This window comes from Sus scrofa, chromosome 4, assembly GCF_000003025.6.
Source record: "Sus scrofa isolate TJ Tabasco breed Duroc chromosome 4, Sscrofa11.1, whole genome shotgun sequence".
Taxonomy (NCBI): Eukaryota; Metazoa; Chordata; class Mammalia; order Artiodactyla; family Suidae; genus Sus; species Sus scrofa.
The window spans coordinates 38,222,422-38,236,239 of record NC_010446.5 but is presented as its reverse complement, the minus strand read 5'-3'; the positions used below and the strand labels follow the sequence as shown (position 1 = coordinate 38,236,239).

The 13,818-nt window shown below is 39.1% G+C and overlaps 1 protein-coding gene across 2 annotated transcripts in view; it reads right to left on the bottom strand.

Annotated features, from left to right (window-relative positions):
- STK3 (serine/threonine kinase 3) overlaps nucleotides 1–13,818 on the bottom strand; it is a 294,976-nt gene that overhangs the window by 70,538 nt on the left and 210,620 nt on the right. For both annotated transcript variants that reach the window (XM_005655350.3, XM_021089060.1), the window contains one exon: nucleotides 11,716–11,908. In XM_005655350.3, the coding sequence (XP_005655407.3) occupies nucleotides 11,716–11,908 (193 nt within the window). The remainder of the gene's footprint in view (nucleotides 1–11,715; nucleotides 11,909–13,818) is intronic.

Below are 13,818 nucleotides of genomic sequence, written 5' to 3'. Positions count from 1 at the left end.
CGAATCCAACTAGGAACCATGAGGTTGCGGGTTCGGTCCCTGCCCTTGCTCAGTGGGTTAACGATCCGGCATTGCCGTGAGCTGTGGTGTAGGTTGCAGACGTGGCTCGGATCCCGCGTTGCTGTGGCTCTGGTGTAGGCCAGTGGCTACAGCTCCGATTGCACCCCTAGCCTGGGAACCTCCATATGCCGAGGGAGCGGCCCAAGAAATATCTAAAAAAAAGACAAAAAAAAAATCATAAGGTAGGGGGAGGACAATCCCTTAAAGGAACTCTTTGCTCAGTAATTATTTTTTCCTTTTTTTTTTAAAGAGTAATTTTGTAATAGAATTACATATTTATTTGTGTTCTAAGTTCTCATTTTAATCAGCTAATCTTAGGATGGGTCATCCATACAAAGATATCTGAATGTTATAACAAAGATTATCAATGTTTATGTGATAAAATCAGAATCAGAGAGGAGAATAAAAATGGTTTCACTGGAAACTAACTCATGGGAAAGAGAGATCACCATTCTCAACTGCATTTGACAAACATAGAAAATGTTTCACTGAAGCTAATTTCCAGATAATATTCTTTAAAAGCAAATTCACTATATGTAGGTGCTTTGGTTACAAAAAAATAATACATTATGGCACTACTAATCTATTGAAGAACATAGCATCCCTTGCCCACTGCCCCAACCCAAATCCCCTTCCACTCCCCTAGCAGGCCAGTCCCACTCCTCTCATGTTACTTTTTCTCCATTCAGCACTGCCTGCAGGGCAGACAAGCTAGTTACAGTCTTGTTTTCTCAACTAGGAGGTATGGAATTCTTCATCCTAGAATCTTTACCGATACCCTGTAACTGTAATAACATAGCCAGGGGTCTTTTCATATACCAATGACTCCTAATTCAGACCTCTGTATCTGAGCAAATGGCAGACTAATCTTTTCCTACTAGAGACTAACATTTGTAGAGCAATTACTCTAAGATGGCCTACATTTTAAAATCCAACAACATGCATAGGAAATGAAAAGGAAAAAAAGAAAATCTCAAGTTAGCTTTCTACTACAGAGAATAAAGTGGGGGAAACTTTAATCTTTTATAAAAAACCTTCACAGGAAAAAGTCAGGTTGGGGAGGTACTTCCTTCAGGGACAGAGAGATTAAGGAAAAGGCTAAAACAAAGATGGTATTTTTTTTTTTTTTTCTGCAATCAGTTAGAGAAGTAAAAGTCCCATCAGAAATGCATAGTGGGGAGTTCCCGTCGTGGTGCAGTGGTTAACGAATCCGACTAGGAACCATGAGGTTGCGGGTTCGGTCCCTGCCCTTGCTCAGTGGGTTAACGATCCGGCATTGCCGTGAGCTGTGGTGTAGGTTGCAGACGTGGCTCGGATCCTGCGTTGCTGTGGCTCTGGCATAGGCCAGTGGCTACAGCTCCGATTCGACCCCTAGCCTGGGAACCTCCATATGCCGCAGGAGCGGCCCAAAGAAATAGCAAAAAGACAAAAAAAAAAAAAAAAAAAAAAAAAAGAAATGCATATTGGGAACATTGGGTTAATAGATGCAAACTATTGCATTTGGAGCGGATAAGCAATGAGATCCTGCTGTATAGCACAGGGAACTCTATCCAGCCACTTGTGATGGAACATGATGGAGGATAAAGTGAGAAAAAGAATATATATATATATGACTGGGTCACTTTGCTGTACAGTAGAAATAGAACATTGTAAATCAACAATGGAAAAAATAAAAATCATTAGAAAAAGAAATGAAAAGTGACAACAGAAAAGAAAGAGGCAGACTAATTCTTGGGGCTGACTAAAGAAAAAAAGGAAATCGCTGACAGAAATCTTCTCTTCCATTTGCAACAGTCCTGTGCCTACTTGTAACCCTATTCTAATCAGAAGCTAGGATCCCAAGTTATAGGAGAAACCGCTAATGCCCTGTTTCAAGGTGAAAAAAATTGTAACCTAATATCTAGAGGCCTTTCCTTCCTTGAGATGACAAGGGGGTCTCTCTTGTGGGGAGGAGTAGCCCTGTAACACAATTTTGGCCAATGACGTATAAGGAGGTTCCTAGGAAAGCTGTTTTCTTGATACCGGCATCACTCCTCTGTTTCTTCCTATTCTCCTGCTTGAAATGCAGACATGACGGCTCAAGATCCAGCAGTTATCCTGCAAGCAGGAGAACAAGAGTACTACCCTAAAGATGGTGTCACAGAAAGGATCTCTGATGACATCATCAAATCACTCTGCTTCTGGATTTCTCATTAAATGAGAAAAAAAAAATCCCATTCTATTTAAACCACTGGTATTTGGTTTTTAATCTGGTACCTACAACCAAATTCAGTCTCCAACTACTACATTTCTATTCCCAAGTGGAGGATGTAGGAAGAGATAGGAGGAGCAACTTTCAATTGCACTACAGAACACTCCAATTTGAAATCTGAAATCCACCATTACATAGTGGTTTAATTACCACTACATTTCAGAGAGTTTTAAGGGTTTTTTGCAGACTACTCTTAAAACCTATGGTAAAAATGCTTGTTGGGTTCCACACTCATCTCTATATTAGGAATAAATACTCTCACAGATAGTTACCAAAAGTTTAAAAATCAACTGAAATAAAAGAAGGTAGTCTATTTCATTAGATTTTTCTGTTTGGATGACTACATAACCGGATATCATTATTATTATTATTATTGTCTTTTTGCCATCTCTAGGGCTGCTCCTGCAGCATATGGAGGTTCCCAGGTTAGGGGTCGAATCGGAGCTGTAGCCGCCGGCCTACGCCAGAGCCACAGCAATGCAGGATCTAAGCTGCATCTGCAACCTACACCACAGCTCACGGCAACACCAGATCCCTAACCCACTGAGCAAGGCCAGGGATCGAACCTGCAACCTCATGGTTCCTAGTCAGATTCGTTAACCACTGCACCACGATGGGAACTCCTATAACAGGATATTATTAACCAAGATATGCTTATACACAATTTTTTATTCAAATGTATGCACTTATACTTCTAAATATTTTCTAATGTTTGATTTAAAACTTACTATTAACATTTAGAGTATATCTTTTTTATATACAAAGAAAATTTTAAAAACAATTTTAAAAAATTTCTGAGGAGGAAAATAGCTTAGGTTTGGTTAAAAGTTAATGAGAAGGAGCAGTTAGCTGTAACTGGTCAGTAATGTTCAACGACACAATAGGAAACACATGCCTACGGTGTACAGTTGAGAGATGCATGTTCACAGAAAGAACAAAGACGATGATGTTTCTGACTTTATTTTTAAAAAAGAAATAGTAGGTGCTTCAACAGGAGAGGGAAGCAGGAAATCTCAAGATAGTAACCACTGTCATATGTGATTGTGGTTGCTATGGCAAATACCTTTTTTAAAACACACAGAAAATAATCACATGAAATTGACATCAATTTCTCCAGTTGCAGGTGAATACTGACTCTAGCTTATAAAGACATTTTGAATTTTAATAACAAATTTAATGTTCAAAATTACCTTCTTTCTTAATTTTGGTCCCAATTCCTTCAACTACTTGCTGTGGAACTAAAACCCCGTAAGTACTAAAGAACAAAATAATCATCACTCAATTTTTCTGTGCATGAGTTTTTTCTTACCTTCAAACATTCCTTTTGGAAAATACGCCAGTCTATTCACATTTCTTTTTACTAACTTTTCTAATTTGCACATGTTTTCCAACAGGTGAAACATCATGAAAATCTAAATACGTAAAGGAGTTTTTATAATACTTTAATGATGTATTTTGTTTAATTTTTAATTTCTTAGCATAATTATGACAAAGATAGTCAAAGGCAGAAATTAAATAATTAATCACATCATTAGCGTAATATATTTCAACATCAAAGGATTTATGAATATTACCTAATTTGTTCTTCTAAAAATATTTTAAGATGTGGGTGTTCCACCTGATTAATGATCTTAGAAATCTGTCCTTTAGTTTGTTGCCAGGAGTACAGTGAACACATATAAAAACCAGGATGTTAATATGGAAGCTACTGACCTCAGCTTTTTCTAAACTTCATCAGACTGTACTTTGAAACAAAGGAGGATACAGAACAGGGAGAAGATCCAGAGGCTATTCATAAAAAAAGATTAAAAGCTTCTAAAATAATACCTGCACAAAGGTTAAAGGGAGTGAAATTGTTCAGCCAGCAAAAGTCTGAGGATACAATGTAATAAGTACCCAAGTACATATGAAAGGGTTCTTGCACAGAAAATAGTGACCAGCTGTTTTCCATCTCCAAGGAGGGCAGAATAAAAGGAAACAGACAAATTGAAGACCAAGGATTTTAGTTAAAAGGAATGATTTGTGCGAGTAATGAGCACTACAATAGCCACTGTGTGTCTATGGAAGCCCTTTCTTCAGAGGCCTTTATAAGAAAGACTGATTTTCATTTGCACAAGGAAGACTAATATTTACATGCTGGTCTGTGCTCTGTGCTGATAAAAAGAGATATCCTATGACAAAAATACCAACACTAACAGGCTAGAGCTGTTAAACATTCCACAGAACAAAGGCACACAGAACAGACCATATTCAGTACCCACAGGTAACTCCAAACCATTGCAGCCACACCATAGCTGGACACATAGTACCTCTGAGGAGGAAAACGAAGGGTTTCTAACTGCCCAGGAATATCTTGGGTCCTTGCATCCAGCTGCAAGTGGGAGCTGTATTTACTGTTGTGACCTTTTTGCTATGTTGTTGGCAAAACTAATCTTACCAGGTAAAGAGGCATATAACAATTTTACGTGAAAGGATTGTAAGATCTCTGGAGAAGTGGGAAAGTGATCCCACTTCCTAACCTGCTTAACTGTTTCGTGGCATCTGAAATTCTGCTCTTAGTTATTTACTCTTTTGGCTCAAAGCTCTGTAGCTTTCGAAAAAAAAATGTAAACATTCCAAGAACATAAAACATCATTTAAGCATTTTTACAGCTGCATACTGGATACTTTTCTTAACCAGATTTTGGGAGGATAAAGGAAAGAAAGGATCTGAACCAAAGCTGGGAGAGAAGATGTGACTAAGCAAAGAATGGATGCAGAAGTTATTGCTTGGAGCAAGTGGTCTCATACTTACAACTATGTCCAGGAGCATAAGATGAACTAGAGTGGGAATACCTAATGGTCAGTCTTCCTTTCTTGAGCTTTCTTCTAGAAGATTTCTAAATCAATCTAGCATCTATTTCTAGGGTAAATTCTAAAAACCTAAAGCAGAAACTAATTTGCTTTCTCTTACTAATTAAGTGAAACTGCACACATGTGCTGTCCAAAAGGAAAAAATAAACTGTATATATTTTAAAAACACCATGTATAATAGGCATATACAAAGAAGAAATCTACAAAATACACATTCAATTAAAATTACTTAACCTAATATTTAATAAGTGACAAACAGTTATGAAAAGTAAAATCAAAACATGTAGATATGGGTTATTCCTCTACCCTCCCCCCCTTATTTTTTTTTGCGCCACACTTACAGCATATGGAAGTTCCCAGGCTAGGGGTCAAATCAGAGCTGTAGCTGCCAGCCTACACCACAGCCACAGCAACATGGGATCGGAGCTGCATCTGCGACCTATACCACAGCTCACGGCAACGCCGGATCCTCAAACCACTGAGCAAGGCCAGGGATCGCATCCTCATGGTTCCTAGTCGGATTCATTTCCGCTGGGCCAGGACGGAAACTCCCCTTTACCCACTCTTAACATAACGTGTTCTCCATCTGCTTCACCATCTGGCTCCCCATCTGCTGAATGTGCTCTCCTGTGTCTCTGTCCTTCCCAAACACAACAGGTGAGTTCTAGGCACTGAGAATAGTGAAACCACTTATTTCCTTATTCCAAAAAGTGGTTATCAGTCCCAGCTTCACCTCAGAAGTACTTATAGAGTTTTTATTGGTGTGATATTTTAATGTATTTATAAACAGTGATGCCTGGGCTCCGCTCTGGTGTGCAGAACCAGCATGTCTAAGGGGATACTGCTACGGTGTACACTTGTGAGGTTAGTTATGTGGACCCAAGAGCAGGTTTATCCTGTAAATCAAGCCTATTGCTCTAGCCTGGGGAGTTCTTTTAAAACCCTGATTCTGACTCAGGTGAAACTTTTTTTTTCCCCTCTTCATGCCATTTGCAGTTCTAACGGACTTTCACTCCATAGCTTCATCCAAATTTCTGTAAAAAATGTTGAGCTAGCTAGGGAAGAGGCTTAGGCTCTACAACACACAACAAGAGCAATGTATTAGTAACACCATAGTTAACAAAATTTAGCAACCACTGCCATTGCCTCTGGTGGGCCTTCCTACTGTACAGGCTAGAAAGCTAAACACTGCATTTCCCATTAACACTCTGCACACTAGAGTGCTAGATGAGTGTACTTTCTCCTCTCCACTGGGAGGGTAGGAAATGAGGTGGAGACCTGGAGCCACCTACCTCGGTTATTTCATCCTGGCAGCACAGCTATGGAGACATGGGATTTTTTTCAGGAGCACTGCAGCATCCAGTCACTCACAGGTGCTAAAAAGTGGCTGCATTGCAGTGGTAGCTTTCTAACCTCTGAATAGCAACAGGGATTGATTTCCATTGTATTACTGAACTCAGTAGTATAGTTCCTTTACTACCTTCCTGATAATAGCAGTAGGAGTAATAGTAACAGCAGTAACAGTAGGAGGAGGAGGAAGAGGAGAAGGAGCAGAAGCAGCAACAGCAGCAGTAGTAATAGTAATAGTAGCAGCAGCAGCAGTAGTGGTAACTGTAGCAGTAGTAGTAGCAGCACCAGCAGCACCAGTAATAGCAGCAACAGCAGGAGTAGTTCCATAAGATAAGAGTCACTTCTGTGGTGTTGTGGCAATCATTTCTGGAGACCTCCCTACACAACTCTCTCCTCTAAATTTTTCATGGATTATGTTAATATCCACATCTTTGATTCACTCTTTCTATGCTTAAAATGCCCAGAATAGTTTCTTTCCTCCAAAAAACCCTGACTGGTACAAGCCCAAGGTGTATAACTGTTCAGAACAGAACCATCGGCTAGGTCATACTACATATGGTCTACAAGGATATCACCAAAGGCCTTGTCAAATCAGGTCCTCAAATCACAAAACACGACATGCAAACTTAGCACTTTCTCTGATTTACGGGTTTAGCAACACTGCTAAAAAAGGAAATTGAATTATTGTGATATGATCTGTTTCCAGTAATCTAGGCTGATGTAATGATTCAGGTCTCCATCCTAAAGTGCTCACAAATGTTCTAGACTCCTGCCTGGGAGGGCTGTCAAGCATAGCAGCCCACAGTAATGATGTGATTTTAAGGTCAATCTTGGGTTTGTATACTGTTCCACCACTTACTTGCTATGAAATCTTGGACAAGTCACTTCACATTCCCAAGTTTCGGTTTCCTTAGCAGCCCATGGTTGTGACAGTGTTACTTTACAGAGTCAATGAGGAGTCAATGAGATCATGTACGCAAAGTCCCAAGCACAACTTTTGGCTTGTACGACCCTCAACTGATGACAGCTATAACCTGAGAAATGTACCTTTTTTTCGCTTTTCTGAAGATAATCAATAAATAAACAAATAAAAATTAGCTCTTTCATGCTTTCCTGGCACTTGCCTCATCTTCTCAAAGAGACATCAAACTTCACAAACAGTGGAATATAGCTCTCTCACCTGCACGTTATCTCAGCAGATTATGAAGCATCCTCCTATCAGGAGACATCAAGCCAGCTGAGTGCTCCCTTACCATTTCCTCATCTTGCCATTCATGTCTCTTGCATTTTTTGTGCTACCTTGTTCATTTTGGAGATCATTATTCTCTATAGAGCCCATGGCTCTCTTACTGGGTATAAAGAGAGGTGGAGCAAGGTCTTGGAGGAGGCAGAGAAAGAGGCAGGCAACAGTCCTCCCTGGGAAGGAAAAGGTGGCTCGGCATCTCCAGTGTCAGCCCCAGGAAGGCCAGGCCTCCCTTACTGCTGGAGGGAAGCAGGGCTGGGTTCTCTGGTGCTACAGCTTCCCAAGCTGCTGGAAGGGCAAGGTGACATAACAGGCATATGGAGATTTGCTGAAGCTATGAAACACAGCCTCTAACCTGACTGGACAGTATGATTCCTCCTCAAAGAGAGAGAGAGAGTTTCCCCTCAGGGCAACTAGAGTTACCAGCTTTCTGGAAGGCCAGAAAGCTCAACCATAGAACATAGATCTAAACAAGGTAAAAGGCCCCAGCCTTCCCTCTGTTGAAATAATTGTTCTTCCAGAGTCATCCACAAAGACATAATCTCTACTACTTCATCAATTTGATAACAATGGATTCCTGACTTGGTATTAATCCATTCCTTCAGGATAAAAAGTCCTAAAAGTTGATTTCCTTAACGACAACCAATGTGCTTATTCCTACAGTCAACCACGCGTAATTCCAACTAGCAAAAACTAATGTGGACAAAATATATATAAGGAAATAAAAAACCAAGTGTAAACATTGGCTGATGTCAGATTATGAAAGCTGGGTTACCAAGCTGAAACCTGGACATCACATGGGTAACGGAGTCTCAGGAAGATGGGAATACGAAGTTTCATCCCATGATGATAAAAATAATGCCATCGCTGTGAAAACAGATTTAGAGAGTTCTCGGGGAAGTGCCCTCAGGGTCCATGCCCATTTTTTTTTAAAGACCAAATTTTCTTTTTCCATTTTTTTTTATTACTCAAATGAATTTATCACATCTGTAGTTGTATAATGATCATAACAATCTGATTTCACAGGATTTCCATCCCACAGCCCAGGCACATCCCCCCACCCCCCAAAGACCATCATTTTTCTCCATTTCTCTTCAAAAGATCTGCTAATAATTTTGCTTCCTAGAGTCAAATCACCACACTTTTCAGAGGTAAGAAAAACAGGTCTGTAATTTCTAGCTTCATGGATAAAGGTATAAAAAAGTATGTAAACATAATTTAAACTGACAAGAATTAAATAAGGCAACTCTTTCAAAACTCTAATGGAAAAGGTGATAAAAATCAGAATCTTCAGCACACAATATAACATTCTAGAGATTTTAGAAAATTAAAAGTAATATACTGCTATAATCTTTTTGGAACATACACATATATATGTGAGCATATACACACACACACATAAATATACACACATACATAATCTTATATACATATATAATATATATAATCTTTTGGAAGAACAAAAACACTAAAGATACATTAGCAAATGAGGCTTTCACTAATACGACATAACCTAAGAGCTCATACCAATTAAGTTTCAAAGAAGATTTAGATCATGAGAAAAGACAAAACTAAAACAAAGAAATTACACAGATTCCCAAAAAATAAGTTCTACCTCAATAACTTCTTTACAACTTTATACTGTTGTTACTACAGTATGACAAACTCTGGAAGTTACACTAATAGCATTTGATTCGATTTTTGGAAACATGGACAACTCACATTATGGAATGATGGCTAAGTTGTGGGAACTTAAAATACAAGGGGAGTTGGCTCATGGGATTGCTGAAGTATATAAAACATCTATATAAATCACTATCTGCTCAATTTAAAAATGAGCTTTCAATAAAGTCTCTATGAACAAAAAAATCATGCTTAAGACATAAAATGGGAGTTCCCGTCGTGGCGCAGTGGTTAACGAATCCAACTAGGAACCATGAGGTTGCGGGCTCGATCCCTGCCCTTGCTCAGTGGGTTAACGATCCGGCGTTGCCGTGAGCTGTGGTGTAGGTTGCAGACACGGCTCGGATCCCGCGTTGCTGTGGCTCTGGCACAGGCCGGTGGCTACAGCTCCGATTGCACCCCTAGCCTGGGAACCTCCATATGCCGCGGGAGCAGCCCAAGAAATAGCAACAACAACAACAACAACAACAACAACAACAACAAAAAGACAAAAAAAAAAAAAAAAAAAAAGACAAAATGAATGATTTCTGTGACTGTCAAAGCTAAAAGTCATTACAGAAAATATGTGGATATTTTAAAGCATGGGGTCTGATAAATTATTACACATATCTCTTCCTTGAAATATAACAATCTAACATGAATTTTATTCCATAAGTCATCATTCTTTAAATACTGTTTATGCATTGATGTTCAACTATATGACTGTGTAGAAAACGTTGTTTCTATAGTTTTGTGGGAAGCTCAGCAGCTCTCTAAAGATAGTACAAAACAATGATCTTCTAACTGGTCTGTCAGAATCATGAAGATTGGCTCAAAGAATTTTATCAGCTATGGAAAAACGATGCTGGTTGGAAATGTAAACTATCTTATCTGTCTTTTAGATCTATAGGGCATATGATTTGTATCCTAACACTGGTTGGGTCTGGAGACTATAAGACCATCCAAGGTGTTGGGTAAGCCTGTGAGTTCTGCAGAAGCCCTATTCTACTCAGATGCCCTGCAAGGAACCCAAACCCTAGGCTGCTTTCCAGGGCAAAGGCTCAGGAGACCCATCAGTGTGGGAGATAAAAAAAAATATTCACATCCCTTTCTCCCTTCCCATCCAGGATTAACTATGCGGCAATCTGTTTTCATTTTGTGCTTCATGACCCTCCTCTTCAAAGCACAGAACCATAATGGGCTGTGTAACTAAGAAATGTGAAGAAAGCAATAGCAGTGAGCCAAATGACTTGAGGCTATGTTATGAGGTAAGACTTATCAAGCAGTCTTTCACAGGGGAGTAGCAAAAAGAAAGGGGGAGATAAAAAGAAAACCAAAATGACAGAGAGGAAATTCCTACCTATATCCATTTTATACTAGCAGCAAATCACTTGACTCTTAGAACTTTCTAGGCTCTACAATGCAAGAGGTCGTGTATTACTGCTTTTGTGCCATTTCGAAGAAGTGCTGTGCGGCGGAAAACAGCTTAGGACTTAGACTGTGACCTTAACCACACACGACTAGGGTGCTAGGGGAAGAGAAAGGTCAGCAGGTAACAAGGTAATGAATGGGCTTTTGCTTGTAACTGAGAAATCATTAGGTCCCACACTGTTAACTGCAGCCTTAAAGAGCCATATTTATACAAAAAGAAATGCTAGTCTGTGGAAGTACCTCTGTCTTCACTCTGTAAGGAGCGGAGATCAGAGAGAACAGAATGCCTTACTTGTCATTCCAGCCTGCAGCGCCCCTGCACTGTGCCTCACACATGACAAGAGGTAGTAAATACGCAGTGAACTCAATTTACAGCATGAATATCCCTGTCTCTTGATTCTTCTTTCTAGTGCTTCTTCTTTTCTCACTTGCGCCCCCATTTCTTCCCTTAGCTTGCTCCTCTTTGTCACTGCAGCTTAACTGCTAATTTGGACAACATGGAATAACATTACATTGTATTTATTGGAACAGAATTTTAGGTTCACTTTTTTTTTAATTGGAAAAGTAAATGCTAGGAACACTATCTTTTTATCTCAAAAACACTTTACAAATTAAATTGTGGGTTAGCATCCTTCAACAGCAAAAAGTTCCATAACCCCTTAGGTTATTAAAGATGCACTGCTTTCTGCTGTTTTAAAAGAATTTTTAAAAACTTACTTGTGTCAAATGTCTTTCATTGTTAAATAGAGCCAAGAAACAAAACTTTGCACAACTGGCTATAAAAAGTAACACAGAACTATCCTGATTCCTATAGAAGTATATTCCCAAAACAGAAAGTTAATATTCAATGGGAAAAAGCCACATACTTTTCATAGTTCCATCTTCCTCCTCCTCGTCCTCGCTGTTTATAACCATGGTCCCCAAGTCAGATTCTAACATTGTGCTGTTATGTTCAATCATGGTCTGGGCCCCTTCACTCATCGTGCTTGTGGCCCTCATTGTGCCCACACTTTCCGAGCTGGTCTTCACCATGGTGTGGGAATCCAGCTCATCTTCATCCTGCAAGCAAAACACTGCAATGAAGGAAGACTTTTCTAACACAGCTGGATATCTTACTTCTTAACAACAGTACAACCATAGTATACTTTTATTTTGCAGTTTTTTAAATTATTTTTTTAATACTTATTTCCCCAATACAATTTTTTTTTCTACTGTATAGCATGGTGACCCAGGACCATAGTATATGTTTAATAATGACTACTGTTAGTTATATTATCGTAAGAGCCAAAGTTATCCAAAATAACCTAAAGCTCAAGCAATAGAAATTGGCTGGTGAAACAGAAAGCTGCTAGCTGTTCTTAAAATAATGATTCAAATAGGTAGATGATCAACAAAGAATAAGGTAACAAAATAAACAAATAAAAGAGAGCACATGAAAGAGAGAAATGTTGGCACTATTATAACAGCATTAATAATGTTCGTAACTTTGTACAGGAGCTGTTAGCTTTTCAGAAATTGTGAAATATGTAACACAAAACTTACCATTTTAACCATGTTCTATGACACTAAGTACATCCTCAATGTTGTCCAATCACCAAGATGCATTTCCAGAAATTTTTCATCATCTCAGAGAATTCTATACTCATTAAAAGTAACTCCTTGTTCCTCCCTCCAATCTCTGGTAACCTCTATTCTACTTTCTGTCACTATGAATCCACCTATTCTACCTCCTCTAAGTAGAGTCATGCCTTTTGTGTCTGTCTTATTTCTTTGAGTACAATATTTTCAAGGTTCATTCATGTTGTACAGGATGTCAGAATCTCATGCCTTTTAAAGACAATAATTTTCCAATGTACATACGTGTGTATGTGCCACACACACATCCACCCCCACACACACCACCTTATGTTTACCCATTCCTTTGTTAATAGGCATTAAGGTGTTTATATCTTTTGGTTATTATAAATAACGCTCTCAACACTGGTATGTAAGTATCTACAAATAGATGGTCCGTGACTGCAATGGTTCCACTTTGAATTTTCCAGCTTTATAATGATACAAAAAAGATACACATTCAGTAGAAACTGTACTTCAAATTTTGAACTTTTCCCAGGCTAGCAATATGCGGTGATACTCTCATGATGCTGGGCAGCAGCAGTGAGCTGCAGCTCCCAGTCGGCCATGTGATCAGGGAAGTAAACAACCAATATGTTTACAACCATTCTGTGCTTTTTCACTACAGGAGTCAGCAGATCGTGTGAGATTCTACACTTTGTTACAAAATAGGCCTTGTGTTAAATGATTCTGCCTGACTGTCCGCTAATTTAAGGGTTCTGAGCACACTGAAGGCAGGCTAGACTAAGCTATGCTTTTTGGCAGGCTAGGTGTATTAAATGCATTTTTCTTTCATTGGTGTTATGAGGATTATTTAGAAGAGGTATTCAAAATGCCTGCAGCCTACTAGGGACAAGGTAGTTTCCAGCCTTCTTTAAAGTATACCTACTATGCCAATCTTTCTTGAATACTATTTGTATCATAATATTCTTCTATTGAAGAATCTGCAATAGCTCCCGGTTTCTGCCTACAATGAAAGCTAAACAAAACTGCCCAGATTTTAATGCCCTCTATGTTATGTTATGTGGCTGATCCTATTTTCGCATTGTTCACATATGGTCCAAGATAGTCAGGTTAACCTTGACTGAGTCTCCAGATGCTTGCTATAAACCCATATCACAATATGCTCATCATCATCAGTGTCTAACAGAGGCAATGTAAGAACAACTTTACAGTTGCTCGCTTTGAAGACAGAATGGGATGAGGCCATGAGCCAAGAAATGTGAGCAATTCCAAAGCTGGAAAAGGCAAGAAAAGAGATTCCCCTGTGGAGACTTCAGAAAGGAGCACACAAACCTGCTAATATCTTGAATTTAGCTCAGTAAGATCCATTTCAGACTTCAGACCTACAGAAC